General features: G+C 39.4%; 4 protein-coding genes across 6 annotated transcripts in view; 2 read left to right on the top strand and 2 right to left on the bottom strand.

The window, feature by feature from the left end:
- LOC137979677 (rRNA-processing protein FCF1 homolog) overlaps positions 1-5,312 on the bottom strand; it is a 26,062-nt gene extending 20,750 nt beyond the window's left edge. The window contains exons 1-7 of one of the 2 annotated variants that reach the window (XM_068826990.1): positions 5,230-5,312; positions 5,070-5,137; positions 4,473-4,538; positions 3,671-3,819; positions 3,198-3,270; positions 1,603-1,690; positions 620-714 (exon numbers count right to left, since the gene is read on the bottom strand). In XM_068826990.1, coding sequence (XP_068683091.1) covers positions 620-714; positions 1,603-1,690; positions 3,198-3,270; positions 3,671-3,819; positions 4,473-4,538; positions 5,070-5,137; positions 5,230-5,232 — 542 coding nt within the window. In that variant the 5' untranslated portion in view covers positions 5,233-5,312. The remainder of the gene's footprint in view (positions 1-619; positions 715-1,602; positions 1,691-3,197; positions 3,271-3,670; positions 3,820-4,472; positions 4,539-5,069; positions 5,138-5,229) is intronic. The other variant, XM_068826991.1, reaches the window with a different exon arrangement.
- A 52-nt stretch (positions 5,313-5,364) lies between these two features.
- On the top strand, positions 5,365-11,084 carry LOC137979675 (uncharacterized). Its single transcript, XM_068826986.1, has 2 exons — positions 5,365-5,814; positions 10,427-11,084. The coding sequence occupies exons 1-2, from the start codon at positions 5,409-5,411 to the stop codon at positions 10,981-10,983; spliced, it is 963 nt and encodes a 320-aa protein (XP_068683087.1). The 5' UTR covers positions 5,365-5,408; the 3' UTR covers positions 10,984-11,084.
- Positions 11,069-20,649, bottom strand: LOC137979676 (uncharacterized). Of its 2 annotated transcripts, none has more exons than XM_068826988.1 (6): positions 20,575-20,649; positions 19,150-19,238; positions 17,133-17,315; positions 14,099-14,188; positions 12,953-13,204; positions 11,069-11,746 (listed from the first exon to the last, which is right to left on the bottom strand). In XM_068826988.1, exons 2-6 carry the CDS (start codon positions 19,171-19,173, stop codon positions 11,573-11,575), a joined length of 723 nt encoding a protein of 240 aa, XP_068683089.1. In that variant the 5' UTR covers positions 19,174-19,238; positions 20,575-20,649; the 3' UTR covers positions 11,069-11,572. The 2 variants fall into 2 exon arrangements, with proteins under 2 accessions (XP_068683089.1, XP_068683088.1); XM_068826987.1 differs by lacking the exon at positions 20,575-20,649 and adding an exon at positions 20,035-20,388.
- Positions 19,318-27,644, top strand: part of LOC137979671 (uncharacterized) — a 43,377-nt gene continuing 35,050 nt past the window's right edge. Inside the window, exons 1-6 of the mRNA XM_068826983.1 lie at positions 19,318-19,546; positions 22,376-22,625; positions 23,462-23,653; positions 23,832-23,921; positions 25,265-25,429; positions 26,853-26,999. Coding sequence (XP_068683084.1) covers positions 22,437-22,625; positions 23,462-23,653; positions 23,832-23,921; positions 25,265-25,429; positions 26,853-26,999 — 783 coding nt within the window. The 5' untranslated portion in view covers positions 19,318-19,546; positions 22,376-22,436. The remainder of the gene's footprint in view (positions 19,547-22,375; positions 22,626-23,461; positions 23,654-23,831; positions 23,922-25,264; positions 25,430-26,852; positions 27,000-27,644) is intronic.

Below are 27,644 nucleotides of genomic sequence, written 5' to 3'. Positions count from 1 at the left end.
CTGTAGCCCCCTCTAAGGCGCCATACGATACTAATCAATGTGGGCTGCCTCGGGGATGAATACTTCAACCCTTTCAATCTACAGATTTTGCTCTGTCTAACGTCAGATGATTTTACCCATCAATGGGGGCTTCTTCCTGGATGAATGCATAAAAAGGGTTCGTACACTTTTTCAGACCAAACATTCAAGGCTTTTCAAGGACTTTCAAGGGTTACATGTATATTTGGAAATTTCAAGGACCTCTTTTTTACGTCGAAGAATTTACCCATGGAAATAGTCTGACAGCACAATTCTTGCTCATTTTCCACAACGTACATGCGTAAAAATGATGCAAAGGCACTGGTAACCATTCTCGACCCCACAGCTCGTCGCGTTTGTATGACATGACTTGAGTACAGATGTACCTGGTTATTTCTACTGAAGTTTTCAAAGATCAAAATTGCGGGTCAGAAAAAATACAAGGACTGTCAAGGACCAGGAAAGAAGAGCACAGATTTTCAAGGACTTTCAAGGCCTTGAAAATGTACTCTCAAAATTCAAGGGTTTTGAAGGGTTTTCAAAACGCGTACGAAACCTGCATAAAGGTGCGATGCAAACAGGTTTATGCTGTACAATGTACCTGTGATGTGAAATGTACATGATGGGCACTCCAGGAACCTTACGAATTCTCCTTTTCAAGTCCCTGTCACATGTGGCTACAATGTAACACTTGTGCTAAAACAATTTAAAAAAATAATAGTTGAGGTTTTTGTATCTGTACAGCCTCTTTTTCCTTTTTATTATCTGCAGTTCAACAATCAATGATTCACATCAGATTGGAAATTAAGGGAAAAAATATATAAATATTTACAAATCCACTGTGGAGCGTGCTCCCAAGATACAGAATAAGTGTATGTGCATATATACCACTCAGACCATTGACTTCATCAGAATGTAACGTTATAAATAATTATTACTAATATTAGATTATTTTTTAGAGCAAGTTTCAATCGAGTGTCGTAAAACCAAATTAAACCAAAGTTATTACTTTGGCCATTCAAAAAGGATGGAGACAATCCAGTAAACCAATCAAAACGCAAAGTAATTACACGTACCTGACACAAAGCGCGGGAAAATGTGCATGCGCTAGCCGCGATTGATTTTGGTTTCACTTCTGATTGGATGAAAAAATGGCGCAAGAACTTTGAACCAATCGCTGAGTGAAGCAATGCAAAACCAAAGCAATTTGCTAGTTACATGTACTTTCGACACTCAATTGAAAACTGCTCTAAATACAACTACGCTGTAGTCTTACTACATGTACATGTACACGTACATTTGAATGAAACTCCTGAAGCACTCTCCATTGAAGAGTAAAGTCGACTGGCATTAGACGGAGTAGAATCTATCATTTGTGTAAAATTATGTCTTGAACATAACTAGAACTGTACTGATAATTAAACCACTGACGCCTGGGAGTGAGACCCAATAGATTTTACTCGGTCTTACGCCAGACGATTTGACGCGTCAACTGGGGGCATTCTAGGGCACCTGAGGGTCAATGAGTTAAACAATTTTTGATCAACAAGCAACAACAAAATGGTTTTCTGCAGCAATGTTCACCTGCTGTATTCTGTTAACAATACAGTCGTCAGCATAGGTTCCCTTGTGCATGCATGGAAGACGATCAAAACGAGGATCTTTTGCCATCCTGTTGGGACAAAAAAAAAAGGAACTTTCATGCATCATTGATGTAAATGCATCTACTGACTCCTATGAGTGAGACTTGTGAGATTTTACTCTGTCTAAAGCCAGATGATTTTAATTGTCAAAGGGAGCTGCTTCAGGCATGGATGGGTTAACAACATCTAGGACCACTCAAAAACTCTGTCCCCTTTGACTCTTACCCACCTGAGAGTGATACTTATAGATTTTTCTTTGCCTAATGCCAGAAGATTTTACTTGTCAACAGGGGCCAGTTCAGGGGTCAATGGGTTAAAATGATGTTAGCATCATTACCATTGGATCAGGTGGTGGGCCAAGGGGCATAAAGTACACTCTAAAAATTAACATTTTTTCAGGAAACCTTTCAGAAAGTATTTTGACAGTATCTTTGACAAAATCAATAGGTGCTAAGCACTTGAATCTTTTGTTCTTCCCCATGGATGATGAAATCTCTCAGACTTTTGACATTCATTCCTTTTTACTATAATTCCAAAGGGAAAGTTGGTTTACCAATGTCGTTACTTGAGGGAACCCTACTAGATTTTTTTTTGTGTGGGGGAAATCAGTTATGTCGAGTGTCAACTTCCAGGGGATGGGTGGTTCAGGAGTCAATGGGTTAAGGATTGTGTAAGGACCCACTCCCGGAAAGTAATCTACGATATGTTGCTTTATTCTTAAAACTACACTTCCTAGTAGCCATTGTGACCCCCCACCCACCCCCTTAAAAAAATCCACACTTGCATTTGACCATCCATAAAATGCTCCCTAATTTCATCTTAGCTTACTTCCACCTCTGAGTCAACAATTATCAGAAAGGAATTTTAAAACACAATACTGCTCCTAGTGTCAAAAATAACTGTAAACTTCAAAAGATTTTTTTACCTTCCTTTGGCCATTATCAAGTCCAATGTTCAGAGTGAAAATACGAAGTAAAATGATAAAAGCATACTAAGAAAAATTATGTAAATACATGTATGTAAGGGGAGGGGATTGAAAACAAAATTAATGTAAAAATATAATTTAAAACTGAAGGACAGTGTACATCGAGACAGGGTCTCAGTTTGGACATAAAAATTTATGGTAAACATATGAATCACACTTGCTTCTTCATTTAGGACAAAGCAGTGCTTCTTGTGATATGTCTTCCAAACAACAAAGACGAGTTCTTGTGTTCCTTGAGATGTGGATTCAAGTGCCTTCATGTAAAGCTGTTCCTCTTTGAATTAATTTTACAAAGTGTTCTTAAAAAAGGAAGATATATGTACCAAAGTCTTTGGAAATAACGATAATGAAAATTGTTTCCTTCTACTCTATCATATTCAAAGTTACACAAAATTTAAAGAATAACCCTTTTTTTTTTCAAAACTACATGAGCCCTGTATACCAATGGCAAGTCTTAAAATTATCGCAGTTAAAATAGCCAGAGTTACTTGAACTTGTATCGCACAACTCCTTGCAAATAAAGAGTGTAAGTTACAGTGTACAGTACATACTTGAGGGCCACCCAAAACTTCCGTCCAAGCTTTTCTAGCTCAGCCATTACACAGTCTGTAATGCAAGGAATACCTGTCAAGATTAGGAGGAGAAAAAATAAAAACAACACAAATGACATTAATAATTTTGAGACACATACCAGCACAAGAAAATAAATACTATTTTATTGATACAGCAGTTCAGTAATGCATAGGGAATCATTTTTCAAACTCATAACCCAGTGCAGATCATCATAACTGCTCAGCTCTTAAAGCAACAATATGGCTACATGGACATGGTACACTATGAAGAACTTGACATCTACAAGTATGAGATGCCGTTTGTAGGGCTACACTGAAAGTGCAAAACCAAAAACTGTAAGTGACTTTTTGGTACAAACAATGTAGCAATAAAGCCCTGTGGTTAGAGAAGCAATTTTACCAATTTGTAGCCACTATGTTTACCGTACTTACGTTTAGGTTACAATACTTACATTTAGCATATAGGCAGTCCATCATGGACTGCACAATATCTAGCTTATTCCTAATGGAGAAGTTAATGAAATTGGTGTCAACCAGGACATAGAATGGTGGCCCAAGCTGAGTGTTGTATTGAAAGAACAGTGCAGATGAGGCTTGCTCTCTGTAAAGGATGGAAAAAAGAGTAAAAGGTCATGCACATGCAGGTACACTGTGTAATAATCCAAGATGAAATGCACATTTCTTTCCCTTACATGTACAATCTTCTTTCTAGATCTCACCATTAACAATTTATTTTTCTTTGTTGCATACACAAGCTTGGTAGTTAACATGAGACCGTGATCACACTTTCATATTGTCAAGCCTCTCCATTAAAGGGATAAAATTCTCTAACTTAGGAAGACTAAGATCATAACATTCCAAACCACATAGAAAAATCATTATTTTGCTTGAGTATGTACTATCAACTGCCAGCAGGGAACTTCAGGGGTTTGAACTGAAGTTGGAGGCCAGCTTGAGTACAGTAACTGACTTTATTATAGCCGAGCTCCGGTGGCCAGCGGAGCTCCAGTGGCCAGAGAAAATTGGGAAATCCATGCGAGACATTTTGGTTATGACATCAGTGTACGTGATTAGACAGAAATAACATTCCTGACATATTTCAGGTGTTCACGGTTTTCCCAGTTGCATTGTAAAAGAATCTGCCTTCAATTTCATTTTCAATTTAGGGAAAAAGTAGCTGACGTCTCTGAATGAAGTAGCCAATGCTTTTCGTTGGCTGTCGCTAGTTATTGAAACCGCTGGGGCTCATCTTACATGCGGCGGGTTGCTTTTTCTTCCTCTTTCTTCCTTTTTTCCTTCTCCTTTTCTTGGTTTTTTTGACTGAAAGACAAAATTTAAAAAAAAAGGATTCCAGCCTGTAACACGGTTTTATTCGCTTAAAGAAAAAATAATGATAACGACAACAATAACAACAACAGTGAACACTCATAATAATAATATTAAAGACAATCTTCTACATCGTTTTAGTGTAGAAGACACCCAAGATTCCCGAGTCAACCAATATGACATACATGTACAGTGATACAATAGACCTTTTTGCAGATACGGCGGCCATTTTGATTTCTATTGTTTCAACTACTTACTATGGGATGCCCATTAATTTTCCCCCCTGAGCATCCCATAATGTCTTTCGAAACAATAGAAATCAAAATGGCCGCCGTATCGGTAAAAAGGTCTATTAATTAATGCTTGATATGTGGTTCGATACACATGCATTACGGAACACGTTTATGGTAACAATGCTGCAGACGTCCCGGCTTTTAACTTAAAAATAACGCCCACTTCAAAATAAATTACAAAATAGATCTACGACAGCGGCAATGGAAGCCTGGTGGAATTTTAAAAGCTTACATTCTCATATCCTTCGGCGATATCATCCGCTTCACAGCAGCGAACTTCCTCGCCCTTTTGTCTTTACCCTAATAGAAAGAAAGATAAGTTAGTAAAGAAAATGAGGGATAGGATAACAACAATAAACGAGAACAAATCCGCACAAAAAAACGAAGAATACCATGTTGAAATCGGTGAGCTCGATGACAAAACACAGCGACAAAATGGCCACGCAACGTGCATGTCAAGTCTAGGAGACCTGGGACTGAACGTAGGGACCGCTGACTGAATTGTACTTAAAGTTTTAATACCTCAGCAAAAGCTAAAAAGAAAAGCTAAGTTGATTCAGCAATTATTTTTATGGCCTGCCACTCTGGAATGCCAATTCCACAGGTACTACGAGCCACAACCTTAGAGAAGTCGGTTTTCGACCACAAAAAATGGCTCAAGGAGTTCAACTCTTCAAGAAATCGCAAACAGCTCAGAATGGAAATTATGCACCAAACGCTCGAAGTTTGCAAAAACTTCAAGTATGCACTAGAAGATGGAACCGAGGTTGCATTTTCTGACCGTAACAGCGTATCAAAAGATGCCCAAAAAACAGTGCTGCACAAAGAGGTGTCTCCGCCCAAACGCAAAGTGAAAGATGATGTTTTTGAAACCACAATAACGGTGGTGAATGCTGATTGCCTTGAGGTGGCTAGCCAATTGAAGAGCGAGGGATTTAATCCAGCTGTGTTGAACATGGCCTCATCGCGCAGACCAGGTAGTTAGACTACGTAATGCAACATGATAATATCAGTAATATGTACAGGTCCATAATACACAATCCATGCAAATTAGTTGGAAGCTTTTGTAGGACGAGACATGAAACAATAGGAGCTACATGTCCCGGGGGGGGAAGGGGGGGGGGGGGGTAGGGTACTCGATATATCCTTGGGTGGGGAGGTGCGGCGCGGCCGCTCATACCCTGACCCTGTTTAAGACAAATATCGCTGATTTTCCAACCCATTTTAAAACAGAATTCCAATTTTTGATACCCTGTTTAAGACATTTAACCCAATTTAAGACAAAAATTGATAAATCGATACCCTGATTACCACAAAAAATGATAAATTCGATACCCTGTTCAAGACAAAAATCCCCAAAAACATACCCTGGCTGGCCGCATGTCCCCATTAAGCCCTTATAAGGGAGTACCCCCCCCCTTCCCGTTACATGTATTAGCCCAGGATATCAACACCATCCTTGATAATGGGTATGTATAGGAAATTGTATGAACGCGAGTGCATTTCGTGATTTGTGGGCACGAGTGATGTTTTAAAAGTTCTCAAAATTGCACGAGCCGTAGGCGAGTGCAATTTGAGAACTTTCAAAGAATCACGAGGGACCATAAATCACGAAATGCACGAGGAATTTCATACAATTTTTTATTTATTATATTCTCAACAATATTTATACTCAAACGCGCTACTTTGTTAGTGCTCGTATTCTTCCAGGTTTGGGTGTAGTTTTCTTTCAGTTGCATATGTTTGCCAGACGTTCAACCAGGTCTGTGTACATGTAGCTTTCAACGTGTTTTTGTTTTTCACATTTTCTTTAAGTTGGCCAATCAGAAACAAGATATTTTGTTGAGTATATAATAAACTTTCATATAGGGATACTCACCGTTACATCACCTGTTGTCATTTTAATGTGCCAACCTGAGATCTGTTGGCTATCGAAACAAAGTTTTTTTTTTCTGTGGTTGGCAAAATTTAGATATCAAAAAAATAATTTATTATTGTTTATAAACAGTGAGTATCACTATACCAGACTAAAATGGCACAAGACAAAAGAACCATTATTATTCCAATTAGCAATTTCTGATTAGGTTTTGTTTTATGGACATTCTTATTTCGCATCCGGTATATGAAAGACTAGCCCTGGGATGACAGCCTAATTGTGATAGAAATTTAAAAGATAATGTACTTATATATAAAAGGCATTACCTTGAGGTTCTACCATCCAAGCATGGTCTACCATCGCAACAGTGCACAAGAAATATGATATTATATTATTTTCCCAGTGAAAAGCTGTGGTAGACCGTTTCATATATACAATTTCATAATTGTGGAGCCAGGACAAATTTGTTCAGTTTTGTATCTCCTTGTTAAACAAATGTCGCAAAGCATTTAGCACACTTGGGTAGTTGCTTTTAAGCATTCTGCTCAGTCAGTTATTCCAAAGAATGTGGACTTATCCTGTACCCGACATGTCACTCAGAAGACTTGCTACCACGCGGTAGCAATCCCTTCTCTGTTAGCGGAGTAATGCGATAATAATAAGAAGTGGTAGAAGTGGACCTCTATAAAAATGTATCTTTCTATAACAATATACAAAAATTTGGTTTTATCAACGGAGTTGATAATGTAAATTGGCCACCGTACAGAGATTATAAAAGCTGACGTTTCGAGCGTTAGCCCTTCGTCAGCGTCAGAGCGAATCGAGGAATTATGGGTTACGTGTAGTTTTTATAGTAGAGTAGGAGCTACGCTATTGGTGGTAACATGGCAACGTGAAAAATAGGAATATATTAGTTAAATGAAAAGCGTTCGTTAATACCGTGAGGATTAAGGGTGCCGATTTGAAAGATGAACTTTTGTTCCAGATTTTTGCGGCTTTCCGTGGTACCTAGATGTAGGGAAAGGCCGCAGATAGCCATGTGTTTTTTGGAGTGGTTAGGCAGATTAAAATGGCGAGCGACTGGCTTGGATGCATCCTTGTCATTCTTCACAACATCGCGAAGGTGTTCGCGGAATCGGTCACCTAGTCGTCTACCTGTCTCACCAATGTATAATTTATTGCATAACGTGCAGGTTATGCAATAAATGACATTTGCGGAGGTACATGTGAAACGATCGGTGATCTTAACAGATCGCTTAGGTCCCGTTATCTTGCTAGTGTTAACAATGAAAAGACAAGTTTTGCATCGTGAGCGCGCGCATTTGAAAGTGCCGGGTTGCTCGTTAGTTTTGAGCGCGCTTCTAACGAAAAAGTTGCCTACGTTTTTGTCGCGTTTGAATGAAATAAGTGGAGGTTGCGAAAAGATTCTACCAGTCTCGGGATCATTTTGGAGTAATTTAAAATTACTAAGAATGATGCTTTTGACTGCGTGATTATGAGGATGGAAAGTGAGGGTGAATGGAATTCTGTCATTCTTATCTTTTTGTGACGTTTGTAGTGATGACTGTCGATCAAATTGTTGGGCGCGATGATGGCCCGCTTTGACCACAGAGACAGGATAGCCACGTTTTTCGAAGAACTGGCACATCTCCTCTGATTTGCTGGAAAAATCGGAGTCATCACTACATAGACGTCGAAGTCTAAGAAATTGAGAATAAGGGATGGAGTTCTTGACATGTGATGGATGTGACGATGAATACAACAAATAACTGTGTGAGTCCGTAGGTTTGTAGTGCACACTAGTACATAGCACGTTGCCTCTAATAGAAACTTTGATATCTAGAAAAGCCAATGAAGTTTCCGAAATTTCCCAGGTATATTTAAGAGCCGGATGAAAAGAGTTGACGGAGGTTATAAATTGATCGAGTTCTTCTCTTCTGGATGAAATAGCGCCGATGCAGTCGTCGATGTAACGGCCGTAGAGTTCAGGTTTGGGGCCGTTGTACTGATTAAAAAATTGGTGTTCAACATATCCTACAAAAAGATTAGCATAGCTAGGTCCCATTCTTGTGCCCATCGCTACACCATTAATTTGTTTGTAATAGTTGCCGGCGAATGAAAAACAATTAAGCGTTAAAACTAGTTCGGCAAGGCGGAGGAGCGTTTCCGAGCTAGGTTCTTTGACAGTGCGTTGATCGAAAAAGTGTTTAAGTGCTTGAAGACCTTCGCTATTAGGAATGACTGTGTATAGAGATGTAATGTCCATGGTGAAAATAAGTTTGTCTTGGCCGGAGAAATTGAAATCGCGGAAAATTTGTAGTGCGTGTGTACTGTCTTTAATGTATGATGGCAAAGATTTGACGATAGGCGTCATAATCCTGTCTAAGTAGCTAGAAATGAGTTCGGTGGGGCAACTACAGGCAGAAACGATAGGGCGACCTGGGTTGTTGGGTTTGTGAATTTTAGGCAAGAAGTAAATGCACGAAGTTCTAGGGGTGTTGATGATGAGATTAGTGGCAGTGTCCGGTAATTCTTGATTAACTATAAGATTTTGAATGGTGTCTTTGACAACTTTTTGATTTTTGGAAGTGAGATCTTTAGGGATTTTGGCATAAAACGAGGTATCCGAAAGTTGCCGCAAAGCTTCTTTTTGGTAAAGGTCGGACCGCCAAACAACTACCGCGCCGCCTTTGTCGGCCGATTTGACAACTATGTCGTTGCGTTTACTAAGATTTTTAAGCGCCGCCCACTCTTCCGAGGAAAGGTTGGAAAATTTAGTGTTGCGATTGAATTTAAGTTTGTGAATGTCGTGACGGCATTTTTTGGTGAAAAAATCTAAAGAGGCAAATTGTCCCTCTGGGGGAGTCCATTTGGATTTGCGAACTAGAAGTGTTTCAAAAATATCTTTATTAGAAGTGTCCGAATCATCCTCTTTGTCGTGAAAAAAGGCTTTTAAGTGAACGCGGCGAAGGAATTTTTCGACATCTTGCTTAATAGAAAATTCGTTGGTGCGTTTGGTAATAGGGACAAAATTTAGGCCCTTACTGAGAACAGATTTCTCTGGGTCAGTAAGCGGGAGATTTTCTGGAATTGTAATTACGGTATTATGGCTATGCAATGTAGTGTTGTCGGTAATTTGCGGACCTATTAATTGTTGAAGTTTTAGAGTCTTGGTTTGGTGTAAATGGTCAAACAGTCCAGAATTAAGTTGTCGGATTTTAGCGCGAATCGATTGTACTAAAATTGCTGGACAGATTTTGGAAAGTTCGGAGCGACAATGAAGAATTTGTTTGTCAAGTGCGATTCGTTTTTGGCACATAGCTCTAATTGTGATACTACTTCCCCACCGACGCAGCACCACAGTTTCTTTAGAAACTACCCCTTCATTCATTTTCTATAACAATGTTTGCTAAGAATTGCTTTTTGGAAAGTTGATCTTCCCTTTTAATGGCATGCGATCGCAGTTAAGTAAGCGGTAATGTCTGTTTCTCATGCATAAACAACAGCCAATTTCATACATGTTGTGCGAATTTAGATGTCATATGTTGACTGAAATATACTGGTTCAACCCAAAGTATTTTTGACATTTGTAGTGAAGTAATGTTGCAGGCTAGTTTCATTTGCAGTCATAAGCAAGGACTGAAGTGTCTGAATCATCCTTAAAGCTTCAAAGGATTGACAACAGCTCTAATATCCTTTTTTCTGCCACTCAGGTGGAGGATACCTGTCGGGAGCTGGTGCACAAGAGGAGAACTTATTTCGCCGAACAAATTATGTGCAACATTTAGCTGACCCTGACAAAGAATTTGACCCTGAAAGAAAATGGACTTACAGGTTGCCAGAATTTTCATGTGTCTACTCTACCAATGTCTTCATTATACGAGCCTCCGAAGCTGAGGGGTATGCATTCTTGCCACACCCAGTTTCTATGTCATTTCTTGCATTATCTGCATATTGCAGTCCCCCTCTTACATGCAACAAACAAAAGCTCAACCAAGAAGTTGCAGATAAAACAAAGCAAAAAATGCGGTGCATGTTTGCAACAGGATTGCACTATGGACATGACTCCTTGGTGTTGTCAGCACTTGGTTGCGGGGCATTCAGAAACCCACCACGTCACGTTGCCCAGCTATTTAAAGAGGTGTTGACAGAGAAAGAATTTGTCAACAGATACAAGGTCATCTCATTTGCCATTATTGACGATCATAATGCCAAAGGAATAGGAAATTATCAACCATTTTTTGACGTGTTTAGTTTGACATCGTCTTGAAAGTTTATTTCTTTAAAGACCAGAACACTGTAAATACAAGTAGCAAGATTGAGTCTGGGAAAGGGTACAAATAAAAATAATAAAATAAATAAATAAAAACATTTAATAATCTTTTCTTTTTCTTAGGATGCTTTGCTATATATCTACATATACATGTAAATGTTGCTCTTCTCTTTTCTCTATTATATTAATAAAAATAATAATACTTATGATAATAATAATAATAACTTTACAATAATAATAATAATAATAATAATAATAAAACCCTATTTAAGGCTTTCTACGTAGGTACTCTATTTCAACAGAATCCAGCATAGTGTCTCAGTAAATCAAACTCAACTATTAGCCTATTTTGTTTCACTTGTTTGTTAAGGTATCCAGCCAAGAGCTTTATCTAGAGCTCTGCTTTCTTTCCTGGGAGCTGTCTTAAATCTGTAAGACAATGCATAGTATCCTGGAACCATTTCCTCTACACTCCAAAACTATTGCTAGTAGCGTTCTAACAACAAGCAGCCATAATATTATTATAAACTATGGTTAGAGTTTAAATGTGATGCCTAACAGAGATCTCTGGGCTTCTCTTTCCGGATCAGGTGGACTTATCAGTTGAAACCTTTGAGAACATGTCATCTACTGAGCTAGAATCATAATTTTCTGAGGGTGTATTGGGTCCCAAATTCTCACTGGTGGAATCATCTTCTTCACTCTCCTGGACAGGAAGATGTATATTCAATGTAAGACTGCCTTGTCTGTTTTCAGGGCACTGGTAAAGAACAAAAACAGATCATTTTATTAAGTCAAGTCCTTGCTTCTGACATTCTGAAGTTGTGAATTGGCCGAATTATGGGTAATTCATTTTATGAATTAAATGTATTAAATAAGTGAATCAGAATTCACTCAAAATTTATTTTTTTAAACAGCAAAACTTTAACTAATTTTCTGGCATCTCCAGAGCTTACGGTGTTTTGCTGCACAACACAGTACACAACTGAATTCTTGAAAATTTATACTCTGCCTGAAACACAGTATCTTTGTGACTAAGAATGGCATGAATATGGGTTTATCTCCAGAAAAACAAATTGATGTCCTTAAATATTGTCCAGTATTTAGTGTGGGAGGTGCGGACTGGCCTCATGGTTAGTGCGCTTGACTCCGGATTGAGTGGTCCGGGTTCCGGTCCTGGCCAGGGACATTCTGTTGTGTTCTTGGGCAAGACACTTTACTCTCACAGTGTCTCTCCACCCAGGTGTATAAATGGGTACCGGCGAAAATGCTGGGGGTAACCCGGTGTTGGACTAGTATCCCATCAGAAGAAAAATTAATGGGTTAAAATGATGTTATTATCATTATCAATGGATCATATTGTGGGCCCAGGGAGCACAAAATAAAAATTAACATTTTTTATGACACCCAGGGGTTTCAATAACGTCTGAAATAGCTGTCCATGATAGCCCATTGAAGGCGGCAGTTTGACAAGTTTATGATAGCATTTTTAGTGAAAATCAAGGCAAACTAGCCGGCGGTGTGAGGCAAAGCAGGCGGCGGTATACCACTGATAACCGGCTTCTATTGAAACCCCTGGACACCTTTTACATATCATTTTGGAGTGTCTTTGATACTAAGCACTTGAATATTATGTTCTGAAGTGCACTTGGGTGATGAAATCTCTCAGACTTTAGACTTAATTCTCTCAGTGTTACTTGAATTCTATGATAAAGTAAGTTGGTTTACTAACTTTGTCATTACCTGGGGGAACCCTTGTGGGTTTTGTTGTTGTTGTTGTGGGGGAGGCGGGGGATTCAGTTATGCCGAGTGGCAACTTCCAGGGGATGGAGTAAGTTGATGACGGTGGGGACTCAATGAGAAACCTTCTGTTTTGAAGGTTCTTATAATCATAATTTATGGAAATTAATGTCACTTAAGTTTCTAAATAACATTAGACATGTTAAAGAGGTTAAGTCTTCATTACTTCTCTCAGGTGTTGGATTGCATTTTCTAGGTGAACCAACCAATCTTGATCTCTTAATACAACAATAGTACGCAGTAATGAATCTCCAAGTGGTTCTGCCTCTCTCCGCACATTGTCAAAGTATTGCTTTGTAAAAGCAATGTCGTAATCTGTCTCCTCAACACTTGCTCGTTGTAACTCTTTCACTGACTTTCCCTGGTTTTGATACTTGGCAAACTTGACAACCAACATACCAGGTGTGGTGTGACCAACCTAACAGGGAGGGTAGAAAAGTAATAATAGTGATAATTAGTATATACTAAAACAGTGGATAGCGTTGAACACTCACACTGATTGGCTACTCAAACTCTGGATATCCTTTAAGTGCTATTCACCTCCGAGCAATTTGCGCAGAACTTGAATCCAAAAATTTGTAATTGTGTGGTAACCTTTGCAGGAATGAATGAGGTAAAATCATGTTTTTATGCTATATTATCTCAGTGTTTATTAAATTAAAGTATATAGTAAAAACAACTATCTCAGTGTTTATTAAATTAAAGTATAATTATACTAAAAACAACTGCTGGTATTAACCTCAGTGTTGGTGGCTAGTGGTGGATATTTACCTCGCCGTTTCGCCAATAGCCGACTCCACTTCAGCGAATAGTTGTTAATTATTGTTCTCTAATGTGCTACGACAGTAAGGAATAAGCAGTAGCCTGTCATTGCTGTTTCACGTAAAATTAATACAATGTACAATTACTATTTTATCTGCTAAAACTCTCAAATAATAATTTTGTCTCCTTGGCCCTGGAAAGGCAAAGTCACACACACAGAAGAAGCCTGCCTGGAGTGGTCGCTGTAGCATGAAGTGACTGCAGAGAATAATTATTGCTACTGAATGTTACCTCTCCCTGGACAGGATGCATGCTGGTCGACCATAGGTTATATACCCCAGTGGTATGTCATTGGAGCTCATATTTTTTTCCTGGTTCAATTTTTTTTAAAGCAGTTCAATTTTGATTTTCCTTTGTTTCAGACATGTGACTCACTGACACCAAGACTGGGAATCAAACCCAGGCCACACAAGTGCTCTCAGCACTCTGCCATCCCTGCTATCTAAGTATGGACCTTGAACTCGCTTAGTAAAAGATTTTTATTCACTACCTGGTAAAAGAACTCGCCAATATTCAGTTTACGCTCTGGTGGAACTAGGTGCAGAATGATACAGCCACTGGACAAGCAAAGAGGAAAGTTCTGTTGTTTGGAAAAAGCACAGTATTACATTTGGACACTCAGGAAGGTTTATCAGAAGGGACAGACAATAAACAATACAGACAATAATCACAATAATTATTATTTAAAATAGTATTAAAAAATTCAATGATAATTAACGAGCTATGAGAGAAACAATCTGTCAGGCCCTGATAAAATCTTTAAAAACTGTTCAAAACCTCATTTATTTAATAATTCATTAGTCTAACAGCTTATCATAACATCAATAAAATGTCACATGCATGAGCTTTAAACCCGATAAAACACCAGTCATTAGAATTATTTAAATAAAGAATAGTTAAATGAGGCCTGGCTTGTTTAATTCCTTTTATGCTAATATCTTCCCCTCACATTTTGCACCATTGTCTGGACTCCAGAGGGACATGTACACTTTTTGTGGCATATTTTTGAAGCCGTTCAATAAACTTGCAGGTCATGTTTTATTGGATCTAAAACCACTCGGCTTCACCTTGTGGTTAAGGTTTTAAAACTGGATAAAACACTCCTGACCCCAGTTGTTCAAAAGCCGATTAACGCTAATCCTAAAATTAGATTAAAAATTAACCAAGGACTTTCTTTCTCTGTTCAAAGCTGTTCAATAAAGTCACATTTTGTTTTATCAGGTCTAAAGCCGAGTCTGATGAAACACTCCTGCTCGTTATTTTATTAAACAGCATATTATTATTATTATTATTATTATCATTATTATCATTATTATTATTATTATTATTATTATTATATTGACCTGACAGAACTCAAGTTCTTGATTGACCAGAACAATAACAATGTAGACAATATTATTTAAAGTATTTTCTTAAAAGTCAAATTATAAGTTTAATTAGATCAGATCAATGTAAGAATATGTTTGACTGAACAGAAACAAGCATTTGAAGGGAAAAGGTACCGATAATCAGTTTTTTGATAGAGATCGAATTTACTTTGTTTTTCTCTTCTATTTACTCTATAAATTACATGAAATAATTATTGATTTCATAGTGTAGAGCAGAACAGGGAAAGAAGAGGGATTGTTATGGCCAACAGATAGATGTTGTCAAGTGAAGCTCCGATCTTCGCAGTTATGAGCGCAATTTTTGTAATTGCATAGAGAAGCCTGAAAAATTCAGGACTTCAACGGGGTTTGAACAGCCCTCGAGGTCGCGAGGTCACGGGTTCAAACCCCGTTGAAGTCCTGAATTTTTCAGGCTTCTCTACGCAATTACAAAAATTGCGCTCATAACTGCGAAGATCAGAGCTTCACTTGATTTCATATCCGCAGTTCATATATGATTCATTTCATATACCATTTCATCATAGATAGATGTTGGCTGCTTCCTTTAGTTAGGCTTGGTTGGTTTATTATACAGTTAATTGCTCTATGTAAATCAACATGCTTTACATACAAGATTGCAGCTAGCTTATACGTGTTTAGATACACAACGTCAAGGGAGTTTTTGCTGTTTCTGTAAATGGGAACCGTTGCAAGGCTTAAGCATCCTCATTTAAACCCAACTATTTACCTAAATTGTATTGTTACAGCCTCATTCCCAGGGTCCTCTCCCTTCCTCCTTCCAGAAAGTACCCTGGTTCTGGCTGGGCATTTGTCTACTACATTTTAGATTTCCAGAAAAATAAAGGAAGGGAGGGGCACAAACTAAGGTTAAATTTTTGGCTCCACTAAACTCATGTACTGAGCTCAGTAGGGAGTGGAAATTAAACATTGCGTGGTGTGGGAATGTCTATTAATATAGATGGATTTAGCCAAGCTGAAAAGGGGAGCTCCTGGGTATTTTATTCTTACAATAAGTTAACCTGGCTTGAGCCTGAGATCCAATTGAAACTCGTTATCAGCATCTGGTCAGAGGTAAACTTAAAAAAAAATAGCTGACTTTGATGAGCTCTAAACTTGAGCCTGTGATACTGGTTAGCAGATACCTTGTTTTGACAGGTGTCAATTGACCATAACATGGCTGTCCAATATCAAAGATGCACGCTGTTAACTACATTGTAGCTGGAGACAAGTTTACAAGTATAATTGGTTCTTTAAACTTGATCCTGTGAAACGGTCGCGTGATACTGGTCACATTGGCATACATGGAGGGCTGGATGGTCGTCTGGTTGTATCATGGTGACCAAAACCAAATTTTTTCACACAGATTGGTTACCATACATGTATTTTCTTACTAATGGTGCTCTGCGTCGCGCGCAGAGCTCCAGCTATTATCTCCCGGCTCTTGTTGCAAGTACTGCCAAAGGCACTAAAGTAAGGTGGCTCAAAACAGTTTCAACACTTCGAAGACACTCTCTAAGTTAGAACAAATGATGCTTAACAACACTGTATCATGTTTAACAGCAATGCAATGGGAGTTCGTTTTTGAGATATAAGCAACTAAAGACAAAATAACATTGATATTACGTCACAATAATGACTGTATCTTGTTCAGCAATAATCTGTGTTGCATTTGGTAGCATAATATTGCTAACACATGATGCAGTGTTGTAGTGCTGATCCTTCTAATAAGAGCATTACTTGGAAGGGTTGAAACTGGATTTAGCCACCTTAAACAACAATAGTTTAGATCTATTAATTTTACTCACAAGGTAAAAAGGTCAGCTGATTTCAGTAAAGTATAACTCCCTAAAATGCGATAAAATTGACAATGAGGTGATGCAGCACACACAGGGTTTTGTCAGCTGCATCCCTCTCTTGGTTGTGCAAGAATTGAATTTTTGTAAACTGAAATAATTATACACCCAACCAATAATGAGGTGTATCAAAAAGAACATTAACACCCTGCAATATGTAATAAAGCTTTGTCACAGCTAGCAGCACCATAAAGCACTGCAAAGAGATATTAGAAAAAAAAAAAAAAAAACAATTTAATTGTGGACAAATGGCCACTTGTAAAGTGCCTTATGAACACCATACCTCATTTTGCAATTTCCTGAGCAGAGTCTCTGTGCGACGAACAAACTTCTCTGTGAAGCTAGTGATGTCATTACAGTATCTGTCACATAGTAGGCGTTGCAGTCCCTGTTTTACAGTTTGGCACTTTGGATATTCGCATTTGTAGAAATTACAAAAGATCTCAACAGCAGCATCGATACAGGCCTACCAAATATTACAGAGAAGAATGCTACTAAATTGGGAGACAATGAGTTGACCTTTTAATTCTACCATATCCAGCCCCCTTATTCTGCCCTAAAAGTCACAGCCACCCACTCTCCATCCCCACCCCTGTACAAACTGGCAAATATAAAACACACTCAGGTCACAGGTCATTGTCTTACCAAAACAGAAAGTATCCTAAACATTCATTAAAGCTAACCTCAGGCTAGACCAGTGCCACAAGTTGGCCTCACGAGAATCCCAGGACAAAACGTTTTGGCAAGCAAAGCATAATTTTTTGGGTTCAAAGTGGATGAGTGGGGGGTGAGGTTGCAAGAGGTCTTCATCCCGCACATGATCTGAATGACAAGGAGGGCCAGGGAGGTGGGGGGGGGGGGGTACCTCCTATTTATGAGATAATGGGGATGTGCTGCTGGATGGGGTCACATATTCAAGGCAGGATAATGACTAATACTTAATGGGGTTGCATTTTTAACAGAGTTACTGGAATGGGGTCGCAAATTGTCGAGATTTTAGGGGTGAGAAAATTCTGGCTAGCGGGGTTTAAAACTGGAAATATTCGCAGTAAAAAAAATTTGTTGCAGAAAGAACTGTAGCAGTGTTAATTTAATGCTTACTAGTTGCATTCCATTCCATTTTGAAATTACAATTAAAAGGCTTAATGAAAGGTTTATGCATAAACAGAGAGTGACTAAGTTGGTGTTGTTAAAATTACATTTACCTAAAAATGACTATAATAATAAAGATGGGGTCTATAATTGCCCATCGACTATTTAACATTAGTATCACCCAACTAGTGGACTAATGCACATCCTGCCTCCTGCTTCGCCTCATGGGCTATTGACCCATAGCCCAATGCGGGCGAAAGGTCTAATTGTTTAATACTACATCCACACGTCTTTAGTGAGCCATACTAGTTGTTTTAGTATCACCTAACTAATCGGACAGAAAAGGCAATAATAAAGTTAGCTTGAAATGCAAGTTGAAAAGATATTTATTTGGGAATAAAACGAAAGAAAGCGTCAAGCTTTTCGCTACTCGAGGACTATTACAGTAATAGTCCTCTAGTAGCGTATCCGATCAAAATGCTGGATTTGCTTTAGTCCACCAGTTGGGTGATACTAAAAAGGGATATGTGTTCTGAGAGGCCAGCAGCAGATATCCAGCAAAAATTGACCCAAGAACCCCCCTCCCCCAATGTTAACATTTCTTAAGGGTTAAGGTTGTTTCAGTATTGGTAAAACAAACTGGGACATTCCATTTATAATCCGACCCACCCCCATGGATGATTAGATTCCTACTGGTCGGATTTTTGTTGGAACCCTTTGAAAAAACCTTTCCTACCCCTTCACTTTTTTGTCGGTGCCTTTGAAAAAGATTCCTACCAGTAGAATTCTGATGGACCTCATCCATGGGGGGGGGGGGGGGGGTCGGATTATAAATGGAATGTCCCAATAACCTGTGACCTGTGATTTGTATCTGCATAACACAACGTGCACGAACCTATATACTTAAAGGTCTGACAGGTGTGAGGCATGCAAGGAAGCAAGCCAATTCAGAGTTCTTATTAAAAATATATGGGTGCATGGGGAATAAAACAAGTATATATTTGAAATAGAAAAACCGTGCATCTTATTTTCATGACAAAAGTAACAAAAAGTTTTTGGTTTGTGCTTATTGCTTATGAGCGCATGTGTTTCTAGATCTAGAATTTATGTTTCCCGCGCATTTTCAAATAATGCTCTAATTAATTCAATGATGTTTATAATAATTTCTTTCAGTGATATATTGTGCAGTTAAGCCAACACTGACTTACATCCACACGTCTTTGGTGAGCCATTTTGTTCCTCTTGTGTTACTTATCGGTCTTTTTCGCTTCGAAACTCGTTGCGTCGTCTGCTATGACTGCAAATTAATCGATTGAACTCGAGCGTTAAATATCTTTGTCACCAACTTTACCTAATGGTGCTCCAGGACGTGTTGCATACTACAGAGTAGACAAGAATAAAGAAAAGGTTATACGTAGGTCGTTGCTCAAAAACAAAACAGATCGCCATTCTGTAACGCAACAAATAACGAGTGGGGACTTTTCAAGCAAACTACGTGAGCCACTATATTAGTTGTTCGCAGACTCAACTTCCGGGTTTCCTGGGAACACTGACGGGAGGCAAGAATCACCAGATCGTCGATACGCTATCCGTTCGACCATCAAGGTAAGGGATTCTTTCTTTTGTTTTTAAAATTAGATAGATGATCAAAATTTGAAATATGGCTCAGAATCAACGTCAGACAACTGACTATTTTAAGTGCTGCCATATCACAACCTTCGATTAACTTTCTTGTCGGAGTTTTGTCTAGTCAATTTTAACACTGATCACTGGTTGATCTAGCTGTGAAGACTGGTGTACTCGAAGAACCGAACATGTGCCGGTGCCTTTGTCCTTCTCGTAGTTACCTAACTAGACAGTGTGTGTGTGAATTTAGTCAACGCTTTTTTGACAGTCAAGTCTCCATACATCGATCCAAGTTTCACTTTGTTGTTGACTTTGGCCATGGGTGATTTCCTTCGTTTACCATACATTTAACTCCCGAAGTGAGACATAAGAATGAAACACAAGCAGTTGAGGAACACTGCAAATTCGGTATAACTTTACCTTTACCTAAAGAAACTAATCTCGTCTGATTAATGACATGAATTTACCTTGGATCGCAGTCTTGAGATAACACAGTCGCCGAGTCCACCTCAGTAATGGCAACAGCTATCAAATAATCTGATACAATTGTGTTTCACTTCAATATCCCTTGACTTAACGAAACTGCAACGGTTGCTTCATTTATTTTGTTTTCGTGGCTTAAGTGCGCGCTAACTTGTTCACCGGATCTCGCTTGTTTGTCTCGTCTGTTGAACCGAACAATTAGATGTTTTTCTCTTCAAATTCCGGTGAATTTTTTTTGAAATTTTACCTCACGGTAAAAACGCCTAAAGGTTATGTTAAATCGTTTGGAGGCCCCTTTGGTCAACGCTTCAGGTTACCTTCTTTTTATCCCGTTATTGAAATAATTGGGAACTGCAGCGTGTTGGACTTTAGCCAAGAACACCTTAGCTTAAGATTTCGAACATCATGACATCGACTGACTTGAGCATTAAACCGACAGATAAACAAACTGAAGAAAATAACCCAAATTTTGAGATCGATCCATTCATTTACATTCTTTAAAGTTATAAAAGAATTCAACTGACCTGTTTTCTCTGATTTTCTTGGTTTGTATCCCTAAACTGTCTGGAAATTTTATTTTCTTGTAAACGAAAAACCCCGACAAGAAAATTTTATGTCGTGTTTTCCTGGAAATGTTTATCCCATGGCATAATTCATGTTCCGCGAATAATTCGTGCGCATAAAATCTGTCATAGTAACAATTCAACGGAAATCCTCCACTTTTCATACGAAACCGCGCAGGCAAAGAGATCAAACAATGTTTTAAAAGAGAACTAGATCTAGATCTATCATTGATATAAGGGCTAGTGGAGCCCGCGTATGGAAGCTAATTCGAGAAATGGGAGTAACGTTGTAGAATCATCCGCGTGTAGAATGCGCTTGCGGCTGATATGCATAATTACTGAACTTCATGTATAGGAAAAAGCGAACCGCATCGGATACAAAATCCGAAAACAGCTCTCTTTTTTTTTCAGAAAACCGAAAAACTAAATGCTAAAAATGGGAAAAACCGGAAACTACAACATGAGACCACAAAACCGAAAATCCCAATGGCTCTTACTTTATTAGCAGATGACGTGAATTAGCAATCGTTTGGAGAGGGACAAAATGACTGTTCTCATCTTCATTTATGCTTGTCAAGTCTTTTTTGATTTGAACTTCCAGGGGAACTTTTTTGACATTTTAATGCCGAACTCCAACTGATAATAGCAAAGAAAGTTATTTTTCCTATAGCCTTGCTGACCGTCACACCCAAATCAGTGCCTCGAATGGCAATCCAGGGCGGTCACATCGAAACGGAAACCTGTAAAACTTTGTTGGGTGATGTTTCTATTTTGCTGAGTTAGTGTTCGTGTTTTATTGAAAAATGTAGCTTTAAAAGGGGTCGGCCTCAGAGTCAATCTCGTACCCAGAGTCCTCGGGCTTTTTGGCCAGCGTGTTAGCGCCCGGAGAGACTCCGGGATACTCGACTCCATTTTCCCAGAAAACGTGGGTTCCGGTCTTATTACGTATGCTCGAGTTTAAACGGAAGCAGGAAAGAGAAAACCGTGAACAGTAGAAATGGCGGGTTGAAAGTGTTCGAGAAACAAGAATTTTAGCCTTACACACAAAGAAACTGGAGAAATGATCATTGGCTTGCTGTAAGAGCAAGTGAAGATTAAACCTCTGACGCTTTCGGTGAGTGTATTTTTAAGGCCGGGACACACTAGGCGACAAGTCGCAGCGACATGTCTCTGCGACAAATTGCTCCATGTGTACTACTTGCAAAACAAGTCGCTGCGACACGACGCCTGTTCGGTGCCCACGCAGTGATCTCGTATGAGGGGGAATGTGAACTAGTTTTAATTCAATATGGCAGACCATATGACGCTCTCTCATTGGTTCATTTATATTTTGTCGCAGCGACTTGTTGCCGGAAGTGTACACACGATGCGACAACGCTGCTTTCGCTAATTTTGTCGCTGCGATAAGGCGCACGAATTCAAACTGGTTTGAATTCGTGCGACAAATCGCATGCATGTTCGTTCAACGAAAAAGATCCGTTCCAGGTTCCACTCGCAGCGCCACGTTGTAAGAGAGAACATGGAACTAGTGAATGTTTGTGTTTGCGTCGTGTGCTGGTACGTTTTCACTCAACACAAATTATTTGACCAGTTGTGTTTGCGTTTATGCTTGTGCTTGAGCTTGTGCAGAATCCCAACTGGCTGGAGGCAAACCAGTTGGCTATTGACAAGTGCAGCCGAGAAGATGAACTAGGGACTGCTAGGATCAAAGTATCCCGTGTACTTATAGTCTCAACAGACTTCGTCCTTTATTTCTTTACAGGCATGTCACTGATTTTTCTCGAAACGTAGGAATCGATCAGCTTTGGCTGGCATTCGAAATCATGCCTTCAGATGGAAATGACGTTCGCTTGCTGCTGTCGCAAGAACTTGAAGCCATTCGGTCTAAAATTGTCGCGGAAGAGCTGGTGCTTTTTGTTGGTGAACAAGTCTCGACCTTGGTGACTCCGGAAAATCCAACCCCCTCATTGGACGACTGGCCATGGTCGCAGATTGTAAATCATTCTGCCAAGGTACATGTAACTGTACAACCTTCCCTATTCTTTCGGTCAGCATCGAGAATCACGAAATCCGCTAATCATTGTGAAACGGCCCTTTATTACGACTGCGCGTGTTTCAGACCTGCAAGCGCTGACCGTAAGTATCGCTGCCTCTGTGTGTAAAAATGACCGACTTGTATAGATTAGGGGGACAACACGTTGGGTGCGTTACGTCAGCCACAATTTTGGAAATTTTCTGAGAATTTCTGCCTGATAAACCAGAGTTGAAACGGATATTAAGTTTGAGAGGCATCCTAGGTGACCCAGTGGCGGATAAATGGGAGAGGGGTACCGGTAAGTCTCAACGTGCGAAAAAAGCAACGAAGAATCCTGGGAAAGTAATGTCATTTAGAGTACGGAGGATCGTTGGTTTAAATCCCATCTGGGACTATATTGGTTACGTTTCTTGGATGATTTATGTATTGACATCAATACAAGACAATCTTTATTTCCTCGTACCTTACTAAAAATTTTAGAAATACAACCTTGTGATGCACAAAACAAGGGCTCAAATATTAATAATAGTTTTCGAATGTTCGACAAAGGAAACCAAGTTAACCATCCGCTTTTCTAGTTGGTCTCCTGATAACTCAATGATATAAGTGGTTTCAGTTGGTTGAATGGAATTAACTGCAGTCCACTGAAGTGTTGGAAGACAGTATTTACTCAGTACGGCGTTAATGAATCCACGCGCTGATTTCAAAGAGTTGGAGACAGTTTGGTGCAGATCTGTGCCCTGTGGTTTATCAAAGTTTGGAGGGTGTCAGTTACCTTAATCTACTCAAAATCTTACTCCGCTCCTTTTGCAGGACGGCTTAAAGACGCTTTTGGATATAGAGGAAAAATTCTTGGGAACTCTTCATCAAGCGCCGTCGCGAGTTCACAATGTCCTAAGGAATGTCGGGAAGTTTCCTCTGTTAATTACTACGAATATGGACGAGCTCTTGGAGCGATTCCTGTGGAAGACTGGGAATGGTGGAGAGAAAGTTCGATTAGATCAGGTAAGACGGAGTATATGAGGGAAATGTAGATGGCTAGTTTAGGCAATAGTCTGCTTTTTTCCCATTAAATCATGAAAATGCTCGTGTTTAAGCTTTGTCAATGACACTTAAGTTTTGTTAATGACACTTGAGACAACAACAAATTTCAGGTGACAACTTCCTTTATCCTCCATCCTAGATTTCTTGTCTAGCTAAATCTTGGCCTGACCTGCGCAGAGATGTGGTAATCAAGTGCCTTGGAGATGCGGGTTTCAATGCGCGTGCGCTGGTAAGTATACAAGAGCGTACAACTCCTATACTTGGGGGGGGGGGCTGGGAGAGGGGGGGGGGGGAGTGGGAAAGGGAGTCATGTCGCGCAGCGCTCGTAAAGGACATTAAGCATCGTCAAAAATAGTCGCAAATTTCGACCATAAACTTCATAGCCTGTAACCTTCGTGCATCCAATATTTGTTGTAGATCGCTAAAGCACGCGTGAGGTTTGTGTGCCAGTTTTGTCCAAGTTTTCAGTGCCACGTTGCAACATGCCGTGCTTTTATCGTGATTTTTATGGTTCCATTCAAATATCTAAATCCCCGTTTGTATAGTTTCTTATTTTCGGCATGGTTTAAAATTTAAATACTCCTCAACCTTTTAGCTGTCAAGGTTTTTACAATAAACTATAAATATAGAATGAAATGATATATGAAATGCATCATATATTGAACTGCGGATATGAAATCAAGTGAAGCTGTGTTCCTCGCAGTCATGAACGCAATTTTTGTGATTGCGTAGAGAAGCCTGAAAATTCTGGATTTCAACGGGGTTTGAACCCGCACTTAGACATGCTTTGAAGAGGAGGCAGACATGAACTCGAAAACGGCCTCTTCGTATGAAAGACCTTAAATAACAATGACCACAACCAGGTTTTCTGAGCCCGCGAGACTGAGCACCCCTATCAAACCATTGTTTTGACGAAAACCGCTGGTCAGCAACCTGGTTTTGGTCATTGCTGTCTAAGGTCTTCCTATTGGTTTACCTTTTTGATTTTTTCAATGGACCGTCAAAACAATGGGAAAGGAATGTGGTTCCGATGTGAGCAGCCGTTTCTTTCGGGGGAGCGTTGCGTGACATCCCGAAAGACGGCTGCGAAGGACTAAGGATTGACAGGAAAGGTCAAGGTTTCGCGGTAAAATCAATGTAAAACGTCGCGTCTATGGTCAACGGAAAACGTTAGGTTAAAATTTGCGTTTTGCCAAAAACGAAAGAAACTAGTTTGATTTTAGCCCATTCCATGCTTGCTAGCTTTAGATATCGATATAGAGCAATTTTTCAAGAGGAGAGAGAAACTAACTATCTTGTCTCTTTCTTTTGAGATTCTTTTGAGAACATGCTCGATGTCTGTAGAAACAGGCAAGGAATGACCTAAAATGAAACAGGTCTCATTTGAAAACGCAAATTTCAGCCTGACTTTTGCTGTCAGCAAGATGCTAAATCTCTCTATAAAATCTCTCCAATAACTCGGTCTGTGAAAATTTTGCACACCTCAGTAGTCGTAAGGTTCCTGTGTCAATTCTCTTTGTTTCGCAATCATCTGTTACTGTTGACAACATTTCACTGTATTCAATTTTTCAGCCCAGCAGCAAGCAATACTTCGAGGAATTCTGCAGCTCTCTAGAGAACTCCGAGGTTGAGTTTATGAGGCGACTTTTCAATGAAAGATCGATTCTGTTTCTTGGATGTGACCCAAATCGCGATGAGTACAAGAATTTCTTCCGAAAGTTTGTTGTTTCTTCGAAGGTAAATTATAAGTATTGCTGAGGATGCATGTTATTCCAAAAATTGAGGTAAAAGGAAACTCTAGGCCTTCCATAATAAGTCCTATTGGTTGGGAGCTTATGAGAATTGTTCACAAAATTAACGATAGTTATATGAATGACGAATAAGAAGATGCTATTGAAGAATTAGTTGGCTCAGTATAGTATGAAACGCGCTCGGCCTGATAGTAAAATGTGGAAGAATGCCACCAGGGCTCGAAATAATTTCCGGAGAGTCTCCGGACACGATGACCGGCCAAATTCATTTTAGCTCGGTCACGTACCGTTTCTGGCCTGTCAAATTATATAAAATAAATAACTCTTAAAACAGGGGCCCATGAACCAAAACTGGCGTTATATATTTCCAAAAAAGTTGTTGCTTAGAGCTTATAGCACTTCAAAGCACTCATTGTCAACAACGGTTCTTGTTGCATTTCACCCAGGATTTCAGATCAAAGTTCTGCAAATGACAATACACAGCGACTTGCTACAACTGAAACAACTGAACAGCATGGAAATTTTAATTTCTTTCATTTTCAAAACGATCAGATGTGACCGGTCAACGTGATCGGCAAGACGAAAGGTTGACCTGTCAACCCCTAAATAAGTTCGGACATTGTATGTTGACCGGCCTTTATTTCGAGCCCTGACCACATTTCCTGGATAGTTTTTGTAACTAAAAGTGCTTGCATACAAATAAACTCTTGAAAAATGCGTCGTGATATAATTTCCTGTAAAAGACCCCCTTCAAATACAAGCCACGAAGTAGCACATACGTTTGACATCCATGCAGTTAGGAATGAAAAAATGCAAAAGCGAATCTTTAACACAGTTTTAATTAGAAAATCTGAAAAGCTACAGCGACAACGTTTCGACGATGTCCTCTCGTCATTACCTTCGTGTTTACGTGAAATGGCAAACGGGAAACGCTACTTATTCTCGCTTGCGAGCTAGTTGCGATGTCTCTCTCCAGGCTTTTGGGAAGATAGTCAATATCTGTTAACAGGGAAGGAATTAGCTAAAATATTCAAATCAAGGTTCTTTGATTTTTGGCAAAACGAAAATTTCAACGTTGATGCGGGCAGTTGGGTTGTCCTGTGGCATCCCACCTACCAAACGTTACACGTTTACAGAAATAGGTTCAAAATCGAGTCAGCTTGGATATTTAAATGAATCATGCATGCCGTTCTTTATGAAAGGTTGTCAAAGACCAAGCAATCATTCTTCATTTCGTTCGAAACGTCAGCTTTCAAATTTCTCACGGTGGGAATATACCATATCAACCTAGTGGATAAACCCACTTCTTGTTTTCGTCACAGCGACTGAATAAATGAGCAAAAACTGTACATGTGGACCTTATTGCGAAATCCTAAACAATTTGATTTGTTCATCTTGTTTGATAACAGTTGAAACATTACAAATTTGAGACTCACAGCGAGTCAGATCTGGAGAAAGATGGAAATCTGCTTACTTTGAAGGCGAATTTACAGCCTTGGGATTTTGTGCAGTTCTTAAGTACAGGAACGATTGAAGAAAATATTCAACCTGGAAAGGTAAGGAATTATTAATTGAAGTGTTTTAGAGGACAGCGATGGATTTTTCTTTCATCCCATTATTCTGAAGTTCAATGACAATAAAAATACTTACATTTCTAAGAAACATAGAGAGCTTTCTGCTAAAAGAGATCAGAGACGTTGTTTCCTTGCTCGCCTCAGATTTAAACTGCATGCTATTCGAAAGCAAATCGAAGCAAGCATGTCAGAAGGTAAAAAGTGAGAACATCAATATTTTCGTGAGGGAATAATAGAATGACCGAGAACTGCCTGACTTTCTGACGACTCACTGATTGACTAAGTGACTCCACGACTGACTGACAGACTAAATGAATGAATGACTGGCTGACTGACTGACAGATTGACTGACTGCGTGGAAGAACATCCACCCGCAGTCAAATCATCAAGTAAGCGTGCATGTGCTCGTTTGATTGTTTGCGCTTCTCATTTCCGGGATGCGCATGCGCTGAATTTAAAGTCCTTCAAGTGCTCTGGTTTCCATATGATCGTCCGGATCGCCCCATTCGTTTCAGATAGAACTGAGTTCTACCCGGACGATCGAGGTCGTCTCAGAGAACATTTCGTGACTTATTAAAATTGGCGTGCATACTATTACCTTCAATCCTGGATATGGGGCGATCTTTG

This window comes from Montipora foliosa, chromosome 12 (genome assembly GCF_036669935.1).
Source record: "Montipora foliosa isolate CH-2021 chromosome 12, ASM3666993v2, whole genome shotgun sequence".
Lineage (NCBI taxonomy): Eukaryota > Metazoa > Cnidaria > Anthozoa > Scleractinia > Acroporidae > Montipora > Montipora foliosa.
Note: the sequence above shows the minus strand (reverse complement) of the source record. Positions and strands in the feature narration are given on the sequence as shown.

Coding starts and splice junctions, on each gene's coding strand:
- LOC137979676 (XM_068826988.1), bottom strand. CDS start 19,173: ATGGCTCACCAAAGACGTGTGGAT. Junction 13,205..14,098: donor TTGGCGAGTTCTTTTACCAG/GTAGTGAATAAA, acceptor CCTCCCTGTTAG/GTTGGTCACACCACACCTGG. Junction 11,747..12,952: donor CAATCCAACACCTGAGAGAA/GTAATGAAGACT, acceptor GTTCTTTACCAG/TGCCCTGAAAACAGACAAGG.
- LOC137979675 (XM_068826986.1), top strand. CDS start 5,409: ATGGCCTGCCACTCTGGAATGCCAATTCCACAGGTACTACGAGCCACA. Junction 5,815..10,426: donor GGCCTCATCGCGCAGACCAG/GTAGTTAGACTA, acceptor TCTGCCACTCAG/GTGGAGGATACCTGTCGGGA.